Here is a 21,455-nt window from a genome sequence, read left to right as displayed (position 1 = left end):
CTCACTGTTGCTTCTTGACCTGCATATAGGTTTCTCAAGAGACAAATAAGATGGTCTGGTAGTCCCATCTCTTTAAGAACTTCCACAGTTTGTTGTGATCCACACAATCAAAGGCTTTAGCATAGTCAATGAAGCAGAAGGAGATGTTTTTCTGGAACTCGCTAGCAATAAATGGTCATAAACTTGACATCAAAATACAACATTCAGCCAGCAATGCAGGAACTTTTCAGTCTGCTAGGATACCAAACAAGACAAGGTCATGGCATCTTTCAGTTGATTATGCCTCCATAGGAATCTTACTTTCCTATAGCTCTATTCAGTTTTTATTTGACAACATTTAGTTCTAGTTGTGGATTCCGTTGTCAAGCAAGAGAGATTAATACGCTGTCGATAGGCTGTGATAATGATTACCTAACTATCACTGGAGTCCACAATGATCCCAAGGCCTGGTTCACCCATGCCTTTCTTCAATAATTCTGCACTGGTATGTTACGTATGACCAATTTTTAGACTTGCAATTTCTAACAGGGTGAAAAATCATGATCCTTTCCTTCTAGCTTGTAAGCAAAGTGCCAGAGAAGTCAACAGTCTGTCAACAGCCTTCCTCACTGAGGTTTAAAGAAAGCAAATATTAGATCCTGCCAAATCCAGCAGTGGTCAATGGATGACTCAAGCGATGTATGTCCAGCAATTTGAATCAAATGGTTCCTTCCTTGTATAGGGTAGTGTGGCCGAGCCATATAAGGCATTGGATTAAGGCTCTAATCTCTTCGGGGGCGTGGGTTCGAATCCCACCACTGCCAGCTCCTTTAGTTGGTTTGATTGCTGTGGTACTTATAATTAATTGATGTTTCTATGTTTCCATGCCAGGTTTTGCAGTAGAGGCTGTGCTTTAGATTAGCCTTGGAAGCAACATCTTTCCTCCAACCTTAAATGGTAGGCATAAGATGCAGATGAATTATTCAGCAATGCACAAATAATCTGCCACTCTTGATTGCTGTGTACCTTTTAAAATAATTGAGATGATTAGTTTGAATGGGCCTTTTGCCCAGTCTTACAGGACTGCTGAAAGGCCAAGTCAGGCAAATGCCAGAGCATTCCCACAAAATAGATAGTTATCTGGTTTCTGTGCAACTCTCATAGCCTACAGTGGGCTTCTGAACTTGGCATGCTCCAGATGGTTTGGACCACAGCTCCTATTAGCCCCTTACAGTATGTCCAATGGTCATGAATGCTGAGAGGTTGTTATGAAAGAATCAGGAGAACACCAAGCTGGAGACGGATGGCTCTCACACATATAGGTCTACTTCCCTATATTTTAAGAGAGTGAGACAGCACATGATCAAAAGGTGACAAAAGGTGTGTACAATCCTAGCAATTTCCCAGTGGATCAGCTTTGTGTGAACCCACTAGTTCACATATTCTCTGGCCAGGGATCCAGAATACATGGAGAAGTGGCTGTGTTTTCTTCTTCCATTATATATGGGAAGCAATACATGATACAGGTGCTATGCATTTGTAACTGACAATTGGTTGGCTGGATTTATACATATAATCAAATGATTTATTGCCTTTTTTGCTTAACACCTTGAAAACAGATCCTCAGCTGTCACTGGGGTTGAAGTCCTAAGGCTGGAGAGATATGAAAATGTCCATAAAATTCTAATGTAAGGAATACCATTTTTGTGGCTCCAGCACAACTCCCTACCCAGTTGTTGTTATGTGCTGTCAGTTGTCTCCAACTTACAGGGACCCTATGAATGAAAGGCCTCCAAAATGTCCTGTCCATGACAGTTCCATCCACCTCTTCCAGGTTTGAGGCTATGGCTTGCTTGGTGGATTCTCATATTGGCCTTCCCTTCTGCCTTTGACTTCCCCTACCATGATTGTCTTCTCCAGTCAGTGTTGCCTTCTCATGATGTGCCTGAAGTACAGCAGCCTCAGTTTTGTCATTTTTGTTTTTAGGGAAAGTTCCCAGAAGTAAACCCCAATGATTTACTGAGTTACTTTTTTAGGAACTGGTTTTGGCTCCTTACTTTTTACTGTGTTGGCTTTGCATTGAATATTTATCATGTTGGTTTTGCATTATTGTGCTCTTTTGTTAGCATTTTATTGCGTTTTTCTATTTTAAAATAATTGCATGCTATTTAGATAACCTATTTGCTTATTTGATGTTACTCCTAGGCCAAAAAGGCTTCCACAGTAACTTACATAAAATGAACTAAACAAGACAGTCTTTCCAAGGCATGAAACGAAAGAAGTGTGGAGGAAAGAGGGGGAAAATCTTTGCAGTAGAACTGGTGGAATGACTTTGTCTCCCCCACCCCACCTCTTTCAGTACAGTACAGCATAGTATAAATTAAAATAGTAAATGATAAATAAATGAGGTTCTCATCTGAGTAGACAGGATTGCACTGCATGGATTCAAGTATACTGACTGAAATGGAAAGCACGAACACATTTCTTTTGTGCTACATTAGTGTTAACTCCGTAACTATTCTTGAATTGCACAAAATAACAACACAATCTTCTCTTTCAGTTTGCTGGCCTCTGAATGGGCAGGACCTGGTGCGTCATCATATAAAGCCTATACCTGATCAGCATCTGCAGCATCATGAACAAGAACATGAATACATTATATGTCAGGAGTAAAAGTGTAAGTAAGAAGCTCTGTAATAATTGATGATTCATAAGAATACAATACAACACAACACAACAGAAGTAGAGTTGGAGGGGACCTATCCAACCATCAAATCCAGCCACCTGTTCCACTTCCACATGTGGTCACCCATCTGTCTGCAGGTCCAGCTTAGCAAAGGTGACACAATATGCCAGCTCAATGTATAGCTATGCAGGCAGGCATAATTACAGAAATACACTGTGATCCTGCATGTGTCTACCTGGAAGTAAATCCCACTGAATTCAATGGAACTTACTCTCAGGATTGCAGCTTTATTCAACTGATTAAGTCTTTTCTTACCAGTTTCATGGGTTTTTATTGATAATACAGCACATATTTTTCTTCAGTTGAAATTATCCTTTCCATCACTTTGTGAAAACCTTCTCTTTGTCATCAACAGGGCATCACAAACCAAAATTGATTCTTTCTTATTTCTGTGCAAATTATGTCTGAAAATGCAAATGATCTCTTGAAAAACTACCTTCTTGGTTTTTCATGTCATGTCATTCATGTCATTCATATTCATATCATTTAATTCTTGTGTGTTTTCTGTTGGGCTTGCTGAAATGTATGAGATATCTTTATTCTTTAAAAAGTTATTCCCATGATACAGAAAATATTTGCAACTTTTTAGCCCCAGAAATGGACAAAGTCCACCAGGCTCTGTTGGCTTGCAGCACCTTCAACAGGAACATTCTGTCCTCCATGCAGTCAGGGAGAAAATGCAGAGGAGCTTGATTAAGGTGAGGGTGCTAGTGAAGGACCACATACCAGATTGGGTAACTGGCATCAGCCACCCACTAAAGAGGCTGTGATGTGACACCATCTGGCAATTAAAGGTCGTTCTTCAGCTATTTTCCGAAGGCCTCAGTGACCGCTGCCAGACAACCACCAAAAGCAGTGAAAACACTGAAGCTAATTTTGATGGCTTCATTCTGCATCCCACTCCAAAGTTCTGCAATTGAAAGGAAGGAGGATTGCCCAGCAAAAGTGTTACCTGGTTAGGAGCTAGTGGTTAGTCTCAAAACAATGCATCCCTCTTCTCATCTACTTTTCTTCTCTGCCTGGCCTTTCCTATTTATTGAAAGCTTGAATGAGATTTTAAAAGTGTATCAAATTCCTTCCATAAAAAGAGAAACAGCAGCAGCAAGAACAAAATACTTCTGAATCGCTGAGCAGCTTTGGCCAACCCTCTTCACTTCAGACCTCTTTGGACCCAAGTTGTTTTGGATTCAGAAGTGCTCTAAATATTTTGAAAGTGTGGCTATTTGCCTTGGATTGAGCCATTACCTGAGGCATCTGCATACTCCTAACAGCCCTACAATAGGAATATAAAGAAACCTGTAATACAAAAGCCATTAAAGAAAAAGGTATTGATCTAACAATCTATTGAAAAGGTTTTAGATGCATTCAGACACATGAAGCATCCATCTGTTTGTATTATATATACCATGCACACAAAAACACACACTGGTGTGTGTGTATCCGTTATCACTACATAAGCACTTTTGTTTCTGAACCTATCCTTGAAGATGATACACTTATCATCGTTATTTGTTTTTCGATGCCAGGCGAAGACCTTTTTATTTAAATGTTATTTTAATTGCTAATATTATTTATTTATTTTATTCTTTGGCCAGGGCGACTTAATTTATACTGTTCAATTGTATTGTTTTATATGATGTTATTTATATTTGTGAGCCGCCCTGAGGCTTTGGCGAATGGGGCGGCATAGAAGTTCCCTAAATAAATAAATAAATAAATGAAGATTCAAATAGGGATAAAATTGAGCATTTTGGAAACTGATCAACCAACAGGAAAACTAGGTAAGGTATTTAATTAGCGCAATACTATTAAACAGTTCATACTTCATGTGTTCATACGTGCATGCATCCCCTTCCCAACTTATTTGAACATGTTAGTATTTGGCAAAGTATTGTATCACACCCTTTAGGCATTTCCAAAGAGATTCTTAAATGCAGACAGTGGAAAATCCTAACCACCTAATCTGTTTGCACTGGGCTTCCATTCAATTTCAAATGTCACTATAACAATTATCTTGTTGTCAGAAAAGGACCTGTGAATGTGATGGTAATTAAGGCTATGGGAAATTAAGATGAGGCTGTTTATACCTGGCCAGGGGTAGGGTTTTTCTTTCATGGTAATGATCTTTATTGGCTCAGAGGTGGTGCTGGAATTCTAGGCATTTAGCTCTTCTCTAATTTCATGGTCTCCACACAATGTCACTTCCCATGCATTATTCCCTAAAGAAGAGCTCTCTGCAGGTGTGGGTTCTGTGTCATCCAATAGCTGCACACATCAAAGCTGAGCTGATGCTGTTTGTTCTGTCTTCCCTGTTCTTTTGTTGGCTACTTTCACACACTGACAACCATAAAAGTTGCTTACAGCGCAGCTTCTGCTCTCTCGACCGGCGGAATTATGCAAAAAGGATATCATGCAGTTCAGTGGAAGAGAATGTTTGAAAAATATTCCTGGACGCATGGTTTCAAATCCCAGCTTTGCCAGGGTGGTTAATGCTGATATGGGGGGGGGGGGGGTGGATGAAACTTGCTGGATTCACACATGAAGTGCAACATGTAAACATTTGATGAGAGGAAGCCCCTCCATATGGTTGCATGTTTAAGCTGTCGATGCACCTTTTATATGGATTGGGTGCATGATGGTGTTTGGCAGTGCAGGAAAAAGCTGCCTGTCAGATGCTGTGAAAAAACTATCTTAGACTATTTTCAAAAGTGTGTGTCTGAGTGGAAATATGAAAGAATGATAGAGAAATTGGAGATGTGCTGCAGCAGTGGACAAAATTATATGGCCACTGGAAGCATGACAACTGTTCAAGAATAGCAAGCTGTAGCCACTCACCCCTGCATCGGCTCATTCACCATGTGCAAATGTCAGCTCAGGTAGATTTCCAGCTTCCCACCATGTCGCTTTGCTCTACCCCAGACACAAAGCCAATCCATATTTAAATATTTTGTAAAGCTCCTGAAAGGGGCTTGGGTTTTGTGGATTGCCAAAAGCAGGAGATTGTGCAACTGGGAAGAAGCCATCAAGAATAACAAGTATTTGAGATCCTTGTAGAATTGTGTGGTGCTGAGAATTATTAAAAACAACAATCCAGAGACATCTGAAGAGCTGCCACTCAACAAGGCAGCCTCAGGTTGAAATCTCTGCCTCTGTTGTTTTATCTTTGTAGACTGACTTGGCTATACTGTGATCTCCTGCCGACAATGATGTGGCCTGAGGAGAGGGGAAATGGCTGTGGTCGTTTGTTAACCATCTGTGTGTGCCAGTTCTGTGCCACAGAGATTGGCATGGTTACATAGCTGGGTAGACTGACTTGTTGCCATGGGTAGCAAAGCACCAAAACCCACGGGCACCAGTAGGGCTTATTTCCCAAACTGCAATCATGGGAAGGCAGCCTTTTGTAAAATTGTCAGGATGTGAGGTAAATTTGTACTACATGTTACCAAGGGGGCTACTGTGCTTGGCAGCAACCTTATTTTTAGTCCTGTCTGAAGCAAGACATATGATCAATTTGAAATGCAAATGTAAAACTTTCATTGGCCCAAATACTCATTTGCTCTATAGTCACTTCCCTTTCTCTTTCACAGTATAAATATTAGGACAGGAGCTCAAATGACTTTAAGCCTTGTATATGAGAAAGGTCTGGGTGTTGAGGCAGAGATGAGGATGCAGTTTCTCAGGTGCTGTAGTGATGTGTGAGGGTGGGTGAATATGTGGCAGATTTTCATGATTCTTCCCCCATGCCTGAATTCTGGTTTGATAACCCTTCTCTGGTGCTGACTCACGGTGGTGTAAGTAGAGCCAGATTTGGGGCTTCTCTCTCTAAAACAGACTGCAATTTGTACATTGTTTTAACCACCAATGGCATGTCCTCAAATGAGCACCTAAAAACCATGTGGCTCTAGTGTGATTTAGGCAAATTGAAATGTGTACAAAGCAACTCATTCTGCATAAATCATGGTACAGTTTCATGGTTTTTAGGTGCTTATTTGTTCGCTGTTAAAAGTATGTGGAATCATGGTCCCTATCAGAGATGGAAGTCTGTAGCTTTCTCTCTCGCCCCAGTTTGGTCTGCTTCTAGTCACTGGATTCGAAGTAGGTGGGACATCCATTGAGCTCGAACAAGTGGGGCTCCCCTGTTTGGGTGCATTCCTAGGGCTTGAGCTGATTGCCAAGGGATTGAAGAAAAAGGTAAAATTATCATCCTAAATTTGTTATAACCTGTGCAGATTATACTTCCCATTTTGGTAACCCTCCTTTCCAAAGGAAAAAGGCAAGCTGACTAATGAAACTTGTGATAAAAAAGAGACTGAATCTGAATAGATTGCAGAGGGGTGACTTAATTTGACTTCCTTTCCTTCATAACCATTTGTTTATCTTCTGTTTTCTTTCTGGTCTAGTGCAGTGGTCCTTGAGGAATATTTCTGTTGCTAAATTTCTGGCTCATATTGAGTCTGCCACAGAATTCTGAGAGAAACTCCATTTCAAAGGAAATGCGACAAGGGCAAATTCAGGGATGACTGTATGGGGCTTTTGCGAGGACTGGATTTCTTATTGAATTATTGGCTTTGAAGGGATGAAAAGTGTTCTCATATCATTTGCTTCTGAACACACTATAGTTGGCTAGCTATGAAAGACAGGAATATAACTATTATCTCAATAGCCTGCTAAAATCAGGTAAAAATAACTAGCAATGGTCTATATATTATTGATAATAGTCTCAGTCTAACAATATAATGTGCACATCATAATGCATTAGTAGGCAACAATATAAAAATTCAGATGTGTTTTGACTTAAGCAGAAAAGTACATTATACATGTTCACAGCTTCAGCAAATAGCATGTTTAAAGAACAGTTCAGAGCAATAATAATGTGCCCATATAGGTACTTATAACAGTGACAAGACTTGAAAAGCATGTCAACATTTTTACTCTCCCTTCTTGTAAACTTATCCCAGTTCTAGTTCTGGATAATGCATATTTCTTGTTCACCACACATTTTAATTGAGTAATTTTGGCACATTTAGTTGAGAGTATTCATTTGCTTACAGCGTTTTTTTGTTGGGTAAGGTTGTTTATTGTTTGGGTATTCTATTTTTAACTTTTGTAATATTTGGGTTTCATGTGGGGCTGGCTGCTTTTGCAAATGCCTTCCCTCTATGGATTTGCAGACTATGCAACACCACCGAAAATGTGCCTTTCTAATGGGGCTCCATGAAACCATATGAGGAAAAGGTGTCTCCAGTCCTGCCCTCTTCCTCATTGTGTTTTTAGTCCTCAACTAAAGAAGGATGGCAGTCTGAAGATGAGAGAGAATCTCCTGAGTCTGCTGAGGCTTCCCACACAAGCTGAGAACTCCCATGTCCTGGCTCATAGGAACTCCATGTTCCTGTCCTCCTCCGAAAGGACTGAGCTTGGGGGTGCTCCTGGACCCAGAGTTGTCCCTGGAGCACCAGGTGGTGTCTGTGGCCAGGAGCACCTTTTTCCAACTGCAACGAATATATCAGCTGCATCCCTATCTGGAAGGGCAGAATCCATGCACAGGTAACCTCATGTTTGGACTAGTGCAGTGTGCTTTATATAGGGCTGCCTTTGAAAATAGTCTGGGTACGTCAGTTGATACAGAACAGGGCAGCCCATCTGCTAACTGGGATGGGTTGGTGTGAACACGTAAGACCTGTTCTTTATTGGTTAGAAGTCCAGCCCCCCTTGAAGGTGCTCACACTGACATATAAAGCCCTTAATGGTTTAGAGCCTGGGTAGATAAAGGAACACCTTCTGAATACACCTAAACCTGGACCCTAAGATCATCATAATTCTCTGTGAGCCACTGCCAAAATTAGGGAAGCTGGCTAAAAGGGGAAGGGTCTTCTTGCTTAGTTGTGATGGCTCATTTATGGAACCAACATGCCAGAGAGGGCTGCCTGGTGTCGCTATAGCATACCTTGTGGTGGCAGGTCAAAATCTTTTAATTCTCTTGCTATTTTAATTGTTGAAAAAGTTGGCTATGATTTTATACTGGTTTTCACCTAGGTAAGGATTGATTGGTTGCAGTGGATCAATGTTTATTGTGTTGTTTACTATTATTTTACTTAATCATTATGATTATTATGAATTTTTTATTGCCATTATGTTTCAAAAAGTGTTGAAGAGACCCAAGATGTACCTGCAGATCATCTTTTCTTCGTCCCATTTCATCTCTCTACCAGTTTCAGTATTGTTTTCTTGATTCACGTTGCATTTATATAAATGGTTCAGCTGTGGAACAACTGAATGCATTTTCTTTTGACTTCTTTTGCTTTTCCTCCCTTCAAATTTTCAAAGATGATCATCCTTTTCATTGTACTATGGTCTTTTAACTGCAAACAGCAGTAACAGTTAGCTGTTGACAACAGCTATGTAGGACATCAGTAGCTGGCAGGATTTCATCTCTGTCCACAGACATGACTTTCCGCAGGTTTTTCAACAGGAGATGAATCTCCTGAAGAAGGATCAGGGTTCCCTCAAACTGAAGACTCCTAGACCAGATGGCTGATATCACTCATTCAACACCTAATAGTTCACACTGGTCTAAAACCTGACTCCTCTAGATCAAGTTCTTCATTTAGTTAGTCCCCAGAGAATGTCCCCTCTCACCCATTCTCACCTCACCCTACAAGAGCCAGTGGAATCCAGGAGCAAGTGGATTCAAGGAGAGACCTTGCAGAGTGACTTGGTCATGGCTGGACTGTGGATTGCTTTGGGGACTGGGCCCAGCACCTCTGCAGATGTGTCCAAAAGACATGATGGGGGGCGGAAGAGATGAAAGCTTCTGTTGGTGGAGCACCAGAAGTGAGGGAGCAGGAAACCAGAAATTCACCTGGGAGAATAGCCTTTTGGAGGGCAGTCAAGCTGACCCCTCAGAACCCATGGAATGGAAGCTTCTAATAAAGAAGACATGGATATATGGGACTCAAGAGCTAGGTTTCAGAAGAAAGGGGAGGAGCAATACAATGTTGAAAAAGACTAGCAGCCTGGGAATTAACCATTACGGCAGACCCACCTTGTGGCAGGGACTTAGCATCAAGCGTGAGAAGAGCAGTTGTCAATTTCACATCAACTCTATTCCAAGGTGCTCTACCAAGGTATTATGTTATGCAAAGCTTGCCTGGAACATCTGTCTCTTTTGGTTGCATGGGATGTTGTCTGTATCCTGAATCAAGAATGTTTGCAGTTTGCATAATAAATGTAATAACCCAGAAGTGCAAACTGGTTGCTTGAGATAAAAGGAGCCAGGGGCCAGACATCTAACAACTATATTCTGAGGGGGACCAGGAGCTGGAAACCAGGAACTAGATAATCAGAACTGAATAATTTGTTGGAAAGACAGAAAAAGCCAAGAGGCAGGAGCAAGATATAAGCCAGAAGTCAGGACCAAGCAATAAGCAAGGATACAGAAATGCACTAAAGCTCAGGAAGACATTGTCACCTAAGAAAGTCTTAACTGGAGTAGGGGTCCTCTTAAACTCCTTTCTATATAGGGAGCTCCAATGACCACCCTCGGGAGCAAGAGTCATGCTGTAGCCTGGAAATAATTGTGAAGCTGTGAAGCTCCTCCTTGTGGTTCAGTGGATTAGCACACCAGGCAGCTGCACACAGGTCACGCAGGCTGACAGGAGCGGGGAACTTACAGCCCTCCAAATGTTGTTGGACTATGGACTCCCATCAGGCCTGGTTAGCACAGCTGTTGGCGAGGGATGATGGAAGTTGCAGAGGGCCACACATTCATCACCCCTACTTTAAGCCCACAGAAGGATGGTGGGTCTAGAGGAGTGTCTCTGAGTTCACTGCAACTTCAAGCCAGAGTTCTAGCCAGATCAGCATCAATGCCCTAATTCACTCACCAGGTTGGTTCCTCTACTGCCTTGCCTTGAAGTTTTAACATCCCCGGCCAAGTAGTTCTCGCTTTTCCTCCTCTGTTTTTATGTTCATGTTCAAAGCAATTCACACCTATTTTCAACAACAGCACCATTATGCAGACGTGTATTACTGTCACCATAAACCCATTATCATCCTGTTCTGTCTACCTTTGGTACTCCTGCCCAAACAGAGCCCCCAGCTGCTGCCCTAGGGATGAAGGTTAGAGCACAATTGGAGGACAAGTTTGGATGAATCTGATGAAACACAGACTAGAATCCAATTAGAGACCTACTCTGTGGCGATGAGGGCAAAACCCCTATATCTGTCATTGTCACATCTTCACCGAACAGCCTGGCAATGCTTTTCTGCATTGTATGAGGCCTTCTTTGCCAGGATGCAGGAGAAGTGGAGCTGGAACAGTTGGAGACTTAGTGTGAACAAATTGCCTCATTCTTTGAGGACAAAGTCACTCCGATTACCCTTAAATTGGACTCCAACATTGGGACAGGACAGGTGGATGTAACCTTGGCAACAGCATGTCCACTTGGTTTGGATTCTTTTCAACTCGTAGATCTTGAGGAGAAGGACAGGATGTCTGGAGAGGTGAGGGCTACCACTTTTCTGAATGACCCTTGCTTTGCTTGGGTAATTACATCAGCCAGAAAGAGATTGACCACTTGGCTAAGGGAAGTGACTAATAACTGTGTGTAGGAGGGATTGATCCTTGTTGCTTAAAGACACAGTAATAAGACTTCTATAAAAGAAACCTTTCCTTGAGCCCTGCTTTGGGAGCTATGGACCAGTCTCCAATCCTCCCTTCTTGCTTTCAATAAAGCTGAACATTTTGTTTTAAAAGAGTAGGGAAACCGTTTAGTGAAAGCTTGTTTGTGAAGCAGAGGGAAACAAACTTTCATGCCCCTGCACGCAAAACAACGTTCCAGGCAAAACAATGTTTTGGTGTTAATATACAAGTTAATACATAAAATGAGAGTTTGACCCATGCTTGCATGTTAATCTGGCTTCTTTAATGGTTATCATGGTTTATATTATTGCTTTTAATGTTTCTGTTTAACTGTGCAATTTATTTTTTTGCATACCCTCTTGGCTTGTTTCAGCAAGGTGGTATAGAAATGTCTTAAATAAGGAAAAGCAAGACAGTTGAGAAGGAGGAATCAAGTATTGGATTAAAGGAACTTATGAGTAATGAAGTTCTCTGGAAAGTTAATACTTGCAGAAAATGACTGTTGAGTATCTTCCAGGGTCATGTGTTCCAGATGCAACTGAACATGATCCTACAGGAAGCTGTTAAGTGGGAACCAAATGGTGTGAAATAATGAGGGCGTAGAAGGGAAATGCTGGAAGAACTCTTGAAAGTAGCTCTTCCTCAGACAAATGGAACAATCAGTCTTGACACGACCGAGCAGATGGTAATGGCAGCGGCAAATATCGTTGAAGAATCGTGGTGTAGTTTCTGCCCTTTGTATTCATACTAGGGAAGAACTAAAGGAATGGTACGGAGAGTTGTGCATTTGTACCCATTTGTAATATAGTGGAAACACAGAAAAAAAATGGTTTTGCTTTTCAGTTGCTTGCACTTTAGTGGGTACATGCCTATGACTTTGTCTACAGTTCACAGAAAAGTATCAGGGAGCAGAATTGAGAGAGAGAGAGAGAGAGAGAGAGAGAGAGAGAGAGAGAGAGAGCGAGAGCAGTGAAACTGATAAACTGGACAGCTCTAGGTCACAAATGAAATGGGAAAGAGTACAGGAGGAATTTAGATCAGGGTGGTAGAACATAGGTTAGGATCTACTGGTAGATCTCTAGGCAGTGGATCTCCAGGGGTTTCTGACTTCAGTAACAGCAAGCATACGAAGAAGCAGAAGTAGAACGTCCTTGGTAAAATAGGAGAGCTAAGTGGTTGCTTTAACAGGTTCATCATTGCTTGTTAGTTCTGGAGTTATATGTTAAAATTCCTGATCTATGTTAACTCACATGTGGTTGTGCATATACCCAGTGTATGGTTTATGAGCTGCAAGAGATCACAGACTGACCCCTCCCCTCCCCTTTGATTCTGGTTCTGATTGATTGTCTGCAGTGTTTTAGTAAAACAAGATAGCACAACAAAATAGCTTTGTTTTTCAAACCTGAATCCTGCCAACCTCTGGGTTGGACAGCAATCATACATTGCCTCTTAATTATGCACTGTGTAAAATTGTCACCCTTTAAAATTGTCTCTAAAATTCCCCATTGGTCTGAAATTTGGCAGGCCTGTGCTGCTGAAGTCAAATTTAAAACAAAATAGATCATGCATCTTAGTAAATTAAGACACCAGACAATACCCAATGAATTTTAAATTTAAGCTAAGATATTGTCACTAACACACCAGAAATCGTAACAGCCAGATGCAGCAGATGGTATCCAAAATGAAGAGGGCTTGCAATCCTCTAAACATTCAGTCAGAAGTGAATACAGATTCACCCCTGATGAGAACTCATCATGTTCTGGATGGAGTTGCAGCCCACCCTCCAAAGGAACAGGTTCATAGCCTGGTTCCATAAGCCACCTTTGTCCCTGAGGCCCAGGCAGCTTGGAGTATCTTCTACCAGCTTCAGCTGGTGGCTCAGCTATGCCCTTATCTGGTCAGAGATACCCTGCTATCAGTAATGTATGCTCTGGTTATCTCTAAAATAGATTGCTACAATGCACTGTTTAGAAGCTGCAGCTTGTAGAAAATGCAACAACCAAATTAATAACATGAACCAGATGGTCAGACCATATAACACCAATTCTGGTCCACTTGCATTGGCTGCCTATATGCTTCTGAGCACAAATCAGGGTGCTGGTTTTGACCTGCAAAGCCCTACATGGCTTGGACCACAATATCTGGCAGAGTGTCTTTCCCAGCTGCAATCTGCTTGGACACGCTACCTGTTTGCTTCCAATTGCCACTTCCAAGGAAGGTTTGGTTGGTGATAACAAGGAAAAGGGCCTTTTTAGTGGTGGCTCCTTAGTCATGACCTCCCTGCTGAGTTCCGCCTGGCACCAACTTTAATAGCTTTCTGGTGCCTGGTTAAGGCTGTCCTCTATTGCAGGGCATTTAATTAGTTTACTGGGGCTCTATTTAAACAGGTAATTTGATTAATTCATATTGACTACTGTAACCTTTTTATATGCATTTAATTTGATTTTAAATTTAGCGTGGTGATCTTTTTAATGATGTATTTAGCATTGTTTTTATTTGCACTGTATTTTTTGTGTCGTTGTGAAACTCAGAGAGTGCACACTATTTGGTGGTACAGAAAACAAGCAACCTTTCAACTTAGCCAGTTGAACCATTCCCCAGCCTTTGCCATTCCCCGTGTTTGAACTCTTGCAACAAGAGAGTAAGAGTGTGACTGACTCTGCTGGGAGTAAACGGTGTGGGCCTGATTAACAGAGAGGCACTGGGAGTCTCTAGTTTTGCATTGCTGCTCAGGCCATGTGCCTCCTAATGTTGGCTCCAGGTCTTTCAGGCCCTTGGCAAAGAAAGCCTCAATGGGCCCCTTCCCATGGTAAGCTTACCATCTCGCTACCATTATCATTAGATACTATGGACCCATCTCTTCCTGCTGCTGTTTGCTTGCTTAGTAATTGGCACTGGCATCTTCTCATCACCACCATTATCCTGGCCAGAGGGGGAACCAAGTGAACAGTTGGAAGCCTTGTGCCAGTGGGTCTCTGCTGGGGTGTGGGCTCTGAACAGGTGTCCAAACATGCAGGCTGGGGTTGCCAGCCCTGCCTCATCTATTAGTAACACTGATTTTTCAGCCTGTGCATCCCTGCCAGGTCACTGCTGGACTCTGGGATCACAACAAGCAGTCAAATACCCCAAAGTGGTGGAAGAGAGAGCTTTATCAGCTTTAAGAAGGCATCCTGCTCATCTTGTCCAAGCTGCCTCCCTGCCTACTTTGTCTTTCCCAGTACTTGGAGAACTCTCAAGCTGGAGACCTGGGAGGCCACGGGCAAGGACAATGGAGTGGGCTGGTGGAACTCGTGTCTTTCTCATCTGACTATGATAATGGCCTTTTATTAATGTCTCCAGTCACCAGAATATGTTCCAGTGTAAATTAGTAGTTCTGAAAATATTGAGAAGGTTGAATGCATATTGTATTCTGAAGCTGATTCATGCACTTTTATCTGTCTATCCAGCTATATGCCATTCAAAATAATACCTTCTTCGCAGCATGGACTACAGCTTGTTCACATTTCTGTGATCTGGCATTCTGTCCTAGTTAGCAACAGCCAAGCTATCAATCCCCTGCTATGTCTTATAACATGTTACGTGTTCAGGTTAGTTAGGCAGTTGCTGGATACCTGGTGGCATCAAAATATTGAAACCATTCAATAATGTATTCAAGCAACATGCAGTGAATACAGTAAACAGAGCAGGTTAGTTATTTACTTGCATAACTTGCATTTGCATTGCAAAATGATGTTGAAATAGTACTCTATTGCACTCCAAGAGCCTGATATGATGCACAGTTAAGTTTGCTTGTTTAACAATTAGATTTTGATATCACCCAATTGGCAGGAGACCTAAGGGCATCAGCCCTCAAACAATAACACAACAACAAAAACACCAAGCAGAACAATAAACAATAAAAATGATATAGGATATTAAAGTTACTGAAGAGGAAACAGTAAAGTTAACAGCTGGTTAAAGATTAAGTGCCTGCTTGAAGAAATACCTAGCCTACTATCTAAGTGTGTGCAGTGACGATGTCAACTGATCTCCCTTGGAGCAGCATCCCATAGGTAGAAAGCCATTACAGAGAGGACTTTTTCCCAAGTAGCCACCCATGGCAGTACTGTGGGAGACCACATCTGCAGAAGTTCCAATGATGACCTTAGCAATTAGGTAGGAATGTAGGGGACAAAGTGTGCCTAACTCTACCTTCAGGGCCAATACATTTCACTGCCTGAAGTGAAGGGCAGGAAGGCCCTTCCATCTCTCAGAGTTAACTGGGCTAGCAGTTACTTACACTCTGGTGATAGACAGCATTGTCCAGCACACATAAGGGGAGGAGGATTGCTTGAAGGAAGGAATGCAGGCTGCCTGGTATACCCAGTTCTGCCTAGAATTGGTGGGGACATATGTCAGTTCTGGGACAAAAGTGGCAGACATCCTTGAGTGGAACATCAAGGCAAGTGGTCATGGAGGTGGATGAAGAACTTAGTAAGATGCAGTAGGGCCAGAGGCAAAGGCAAAGACAGGAGCAGGCAAGAGGCCGATACAAGCATTGCTTGGCAGAACTAGAGATGAAAGCAAGGATCAGGTACACACAGGAGTCAAGACATATTGAAGACATTGCAAACTGGAGGCAGAAACCAAATCAGGAACACAAAGTGGCTCCCACTAAGAGTTGCAATGTGGCAAAACTGGGCATGGCTGAGCAGCTTTTTTTTTTCTTTTTCTTTTTCAGGCCTCTTGCAGCTCCCAGCAAGAGGCCTGGGAGTTGCAATCTCAACATGATTGGATTGGTCAAATTGTGAAAGTGCCTATGGATTTGATGCCAACCTTGCAAGCATTTGCAAGGTGAGCCGGGCTACCGGGGAGCTGCATTGCTCTGCAGAACGAGAGACTAGGGTTGCAATGAATCTGTCTCTCTAGCATTTGTGGTCTTCCTCTCATGCTCAGCCTGGCTTTGCAAAGTGAGCGAAGCTGAGACCCAGTTGGTGAGGGCATACTAAGTGAATGTTGCCGCCTTCTCCTGCATCAGATGCAGCATCCTAAAGGGCAGCTGCATGTGGTACAAGAAGGCTTTCTAGGAATGGAGCCCTGTGTTGTGCGTGTGCACTTGGATGAGATTACTGAGTGCACACAAGAGGCGGAGGGCTCTGGTGGGAATGGTGGTTCAGACTCAGAGGAGGGAGAGTGGATAGCTGATCCAGCAGTGGCTCAGAGTTTTCACTCTGATACTGGAGTTGTTGAGGCTAGTGAGGCCCTGACTGCCCAAACCCTCCTGGATCACAGCACTTCCAGGACAACCGCTGAGCCCCCTCCCACCTCCCACTCCTGATGTGGGAAAGAAGCCGGTGGAGAACAGGCTGGGGAGGGATTCTCAGGAGGAGAACTTGACACCCTGAGAGACATGGACGCAAGGGCCCATCGACGTACTCGCCAGCTGGACCAGTTAGAATCTCAATGGGAAGAATGTAGGTGCGCCCGCTTTCATGGCGTGCCCCCTTCCAGGGAATGGCCCCAAAGGGTTCATGAGCAAAGTTTGAGGTCACTAGGGTCAGAGCAAGAGGTCAACTTTCTACCTGGAGTGTGTGTTTTGAGGTTGTGAATACTTAGCTGTATGGAATAAAGACTATTGATAATTGCTGAAGTGCTTGTCTCGTTTGGGAAGGGACGCCTAGCTCATGACACCCTGCGCAATGGTTGCAGTGTCCTCCTTCTATTCCAGCTGTTGCTGTTGGGAGTGATGCTGCTTGTGCAGGGCGTTGGACCCGACTCCTGGCAAGCACCCCAGAAACGCTGGACACGCTGGCCAGGAACTCTGGCTGCTGCTGAGCGGACTGGAGCCTGGAGAACTGACCCAGGGAGTCCAAAGGCTCCCCAGCCCCACATGGATTCCCCGTGCAACCTCTGCCCAAGACCAGCTGTGGCTCCTTGTGTGCAGCACCTGCTTTGTATGCAGGAGATCCCAGGTCTGGTCCTGGCATCTCCAGGTGGGGCTGGAAAACGCCAGTTCGTGCTCACAGCACTGTGCTAGGTGGATCAATGGACTGATGCTGAACAAGGCAGCTCCCCATATCTCCTTACAGAGTGGAATCCTATTACTGCCTAACGGCAGGGCTGTCCCTATCAACATTACACCACAAACATGTTGTGCTGTTGCTGAGGATGTAAAGTAGAAAGCTACAGGGAAAAAGGAAGGGTGGGGGGAATGATACATTTTCTTTGGAAGAAAAGCTATTCTTCAGGCCAGGGGAAGCAATAAAAGAGTTTTAAGTATGATGTGGATAACAAACAACATGGAATGCAGCGCTATGCCTGTGTCCTTGAACTTCTTGCCCGTTCTCTTGTTGCTATGTCAAGCCACTCACATGCCACATTCCTTTACCAGGGGTTCCTGAAGAGAGCGTGATCACGCATATCGTAGCCAGGTGCAAGGATGCGTGAGGCATATGTGCTGAGATATATGGCATGCAACGTTTGTAATGCATTCTGTTTGTTTTCATAGTGACTGTGACAGATGTATTTTATGCAAATATTAGGCTTGAGTGTTTTAATGGAGGAATGTCTGTTGAGTTTCAGGAGTGAGTGGGCTGTGCCTGTGTGTGTGCCTGTGTGTGTATACTCACACACGCACATGAAATCATGAAAATTCATGGGTAAAAGGGGTACTGGAAGTTAGGAATGTCAAAAAATCTGCAATGGATTTGAATGAATTTGCCTATCTGTGAATCTGAGCTACAGATTCTGCAGCAGACTGGCTTTTTTTTTGAGTGTGTAGATTTGGTAGACAGACAGAACACATAAAAAGCAGTTATTTAATTATTTATTAAAGGCTTTTATATACTGTTTAATCAGCTATAGGTTTTCTAGGGTTATTTTTATTTGTTCATTTAATTAATTTCTGTACTGCCCTACAGCCAAAGCTCCCTGGGCAGTTCACAAAGCACATTAAGAAAATCCAGTAATATTATATACTTTATATAAAAACATATTAAAACATCATTAAAAGTTTACAATTCAAAATTTAAAACCACATATTAAACAAGTTAAAATATATAAAATAATAACTTAGAGAAGAAGAAAAATATTCAGACCTGCTAGGAGCTAGCAGGCTATCTAGAAGATACTTGAATGCCCTGCTGTAGAGGATGGCCTTTACCTGCACTGAAAAGATAGTAAGGTTGGCACCAGGTAGACCTCTGTGGGGAGCTCTTTCCATAACTGGGGGGCCACTGCTGAAAAGGCCCTTTTGCAGTCAGAGAAAGGCCTCAGAACTCGATTGTAGTGTTCAGGTAGAAGAAGGTTGGGAGAAGTGGTCTATCGGTTCCCCAGCCATGTAAGGCTTTATAGGTTAAAACCAGTACCTTGAATTCAGCTTGAAAAGATATAGGCAGCCAGTGCAAGTGAGCCAGAATCACTGTTATATGATCAGATACTTTGAACCCTCTTATTAGTATGCTCTTGAATTTCATTTATTTATTTTGCAGAACCTGCAGCTTCCAAACAGTCTTCAAGGGCAGCCCCATTGCAGTAATCTAGTTTAGAGATTACCAGAGCATAGATCAGTGATTTCAGTCTATTTCCATCCAGATAAGGGCATAACTGAGCCAACAGCCAAAGCTGGTGGAAGGCGCTCTGAGCCACTGAAGCCCCTCAAGTGGCAAAGGTGGCTCAAGGAGCATCCCCAAGCTACACACCTTCTCTTTCAGGAGAAGTGGAACCCCCTTGGGCTAGGGCTATGCAAATCTGATACCTGCTTTAAAAATCTGATTTGTAATTAAGTGGCTGAAGTGCAGAACAATCCATGAAGCACCAATCAAACCGATTTGACGACATCTGTATAGTCCCACTGGGAATGGCCTGTCCTCCTCTTGAATTCTTCCTAGCACATTCCTGCCGTATTGCTTTTTTTTCATCTTGCTTTCACTGCAATATTATGTACTGTATGGATTCTGATGCTTTCTAATATAACTAGGTGCACTATCTGCTCTTACATATAGATGTGGGTGGTGATAGGGAGCTTGTGAAGGCACTAGTAGGGGTTTTAATATGAGTTGCTGTGCATTGTCTTGCTTTGCGATGAGAAGGCACACACCTTAGGAAGATATGGAGGGCCTTTCTGGAAGAGACCAAAGTCTTATCTAGTCCAGCATTCTGTATCCACAGTAGTCATCCAGATGCTTATGGGACACTCATATAGAAAATGGACATGGTAGTCCCTATCCACTCATGTTTCCCAGTGAGTGTAGCCATCATGACTAGGAGCTATCGATAGTCTTGCCCTTCGTGCGACATATAGATATGTGAGGGGGTGTCACAAGGAGGTGGGTAGAAACCTATTTTTCCCTGTAGAGAAGGGCAGGACACGTTCCAATGGAGCAAAGCTCAGGGAACCAAGGTTAAATTTGGATGCCAGGAAGTACCTCCTGACAGTTAGGGCCCCTGGGATATGGAATGGGCTTCCACAGGAGGTGGTTCCATTGGTGAGGGTGTTCAAGGATAGGCTGAACATAACGCATGGTGGGCATCTCATGAGCAGAGCCAGCTGGAGCCAGGGGTCAGACTAGATGGCCCTGGAGACACCTCACTCTGTTTCTATGTTTCCAAATTCCGTAGTTTGACTATGACCTCTGTGAAGAAGTATGTCTACTTGTCCTGAATCTCCCACTGTTCCCTTGGATGACCCCAAGTTGCAGTAATATGAAAGAAGGAGAAACTCTTCTCTCTTTCCACTTTCTCTGCATCATTCATTTTATGAAACTCTGTCTTATTCCTCCTTTACTCACATTTCTCTAAACCAGAACACTCCAGATATTGTAAACTTGCTTCATAGGGGAATTGCTCCAGTTCATTGATCATTTTGGTTGCTCTGTTCTGCACTTTTTCAAGGTCTACAATGAACATTTTGTAATACCAGAGGGATGCTCTTGCTCTGGAAGTCTCAGAGGAATGAAAATACTCTCTGTGCAGTCACAGGGCTGCATCCTTTTAGTGGTGTTTTGGGAATCATGGCTGCAGTCAGGAGAGATGGCCTCCTCTTCACCAAGGTTTCAGCACATGTAGCCAAGTTTCATTGGCTCTCAGTGACAGTGTTCTGTTCAGCTGTTCAGGCATGACCGACTATAAGCGATCATATGGCCAAATCTCACCACACTTTTTGATCCAGTGCCAACTCTTTCAGCTGAACTGTGCTCTGGCCTGCATCCTCCTTGATGGGCTCTAACCACCTGGCTCTTTGGCGACCTGGTCTTCTCTTGCCACGAGCATTCCAAGCATACCTTTTCCTGATGAGCTTGGTCACATGATGTGGCCAAAATAAATGAGTCTCAGCATTGTTATCTTGCCGACCAGGGACGCTTAATATGCTCCAGCACCTGCTTGTTCGTCACTCCAGCTGCCCATGGAATGCTCCGAAGCCTCCGCCAACGTCACAGCTCGAATGAGTCAGTGATAGTATTTGTAGTCAAATTGGATTGCCTGCCTTGTATCTAGGTAAACAGAAAAGGAAAATGGACAAAACAGCTCTGGGTAGGGATTGCAACAATTCTTTGAACTGGTGTGAGTTGGTTAGTAAGTGTGCTGGAGGCCATTTCAAGGGAAGCCCAAGTTCCCCCCTCCTATAACAGTGGAGGTGTTAGGGTACAGCCCGCTAGGGCTGGAGTTCCAAATATTTCATTTGGAGCTTTGACTCTCTGTAAAGACATTGCTTCACCATCTTGCTATCCATGGGCACTTGCTGAAATGAAGGGAGAGAGCCCCAATGCTTCTGCTGCATCTTACTCCCCAAGATTAACTGGCTTGTTGCCCACATGGGTACCACATCTTGCTGGCCACAAATCCGTCTACCTCAAGGCAGTTTATCTGTTTATGCATTTGTTGCTGAAATTAAATGCCTTCCTCTTTCCTGTCCATAGAACCCTTTTAACAAATAGGGATGCCCCGAGGAGGCAAAGTCATTTCAAGATACACTCATGCAGCTCTTAGAGCATATGTTTGTTCTTCTAAAATTTGTGCTTTTTTCTGTGGGCCTGAGTCCTGGATCTTTTTGTCACCTAGTGCCACCCATTTTCCACAAAAGCTCTGATGGTGCATTTTCATTTCCACACT

At 43.1% G+C, this 21,455-nt stretch overlaps 1 protein-coding gene and 1 non-coding gene across 3 annotated transcripts in view; both read left to right on the top strand.

Annotated features, from left to right (window-relative positions):
• The first annotated feature begins 721 nt into the window (after positions 1–721).
• On the top strand, positions 722–803 carry TRNAL-AAG. The gene has a single exon. It is a non-coding gene; the product is annotated as a tRNA-Leu (tRNA).
• Positions 804–2,539: 1,736 nt separating this feature from the next.
• PDE4D (phosphodiesterase 4D) overlaps positions 2,540–21,455 on the top strand; it is a 666,530-nt gene continuing 647,614 nt past the window's right edge. For both annotated transcript variants that reach the window (XM_044446038.1, XM_044446048.1), the window contains exon 1: positions 2,540–2,656. In XM_044446038.1, the coding sequence (XP_044301973.1) occupies positions 2,615–2,656 (42 nt within the window). In that variant the 5' untranslated portion in view covers positions 2,540–2,614. The remainder of the gene's footprint in view (positions 2,657–21,455) is intronic.

The sequence above is a fragment of the Varanus komodoensis genome, unplaced genomic scaffold (genome assembly GCF_004798865.1).
Source record: "Varanus komodoensis strain SLA01 unplaced genomic scaffold, ASM479886v1 scaffold5, whole genome shotgun sequence".
Taxonomy (NCBI): domain Eukaryota; kingdom Metazoa; phylum Chordata; class Lepidosauria; order Squamata; family Varanidae; genus Varanus; species Varanus komodoensis.
Note: the sequence above shows the minus strand (reverse complement) of the source record. Positions and strands in the feature narration are given on the sequence as shown.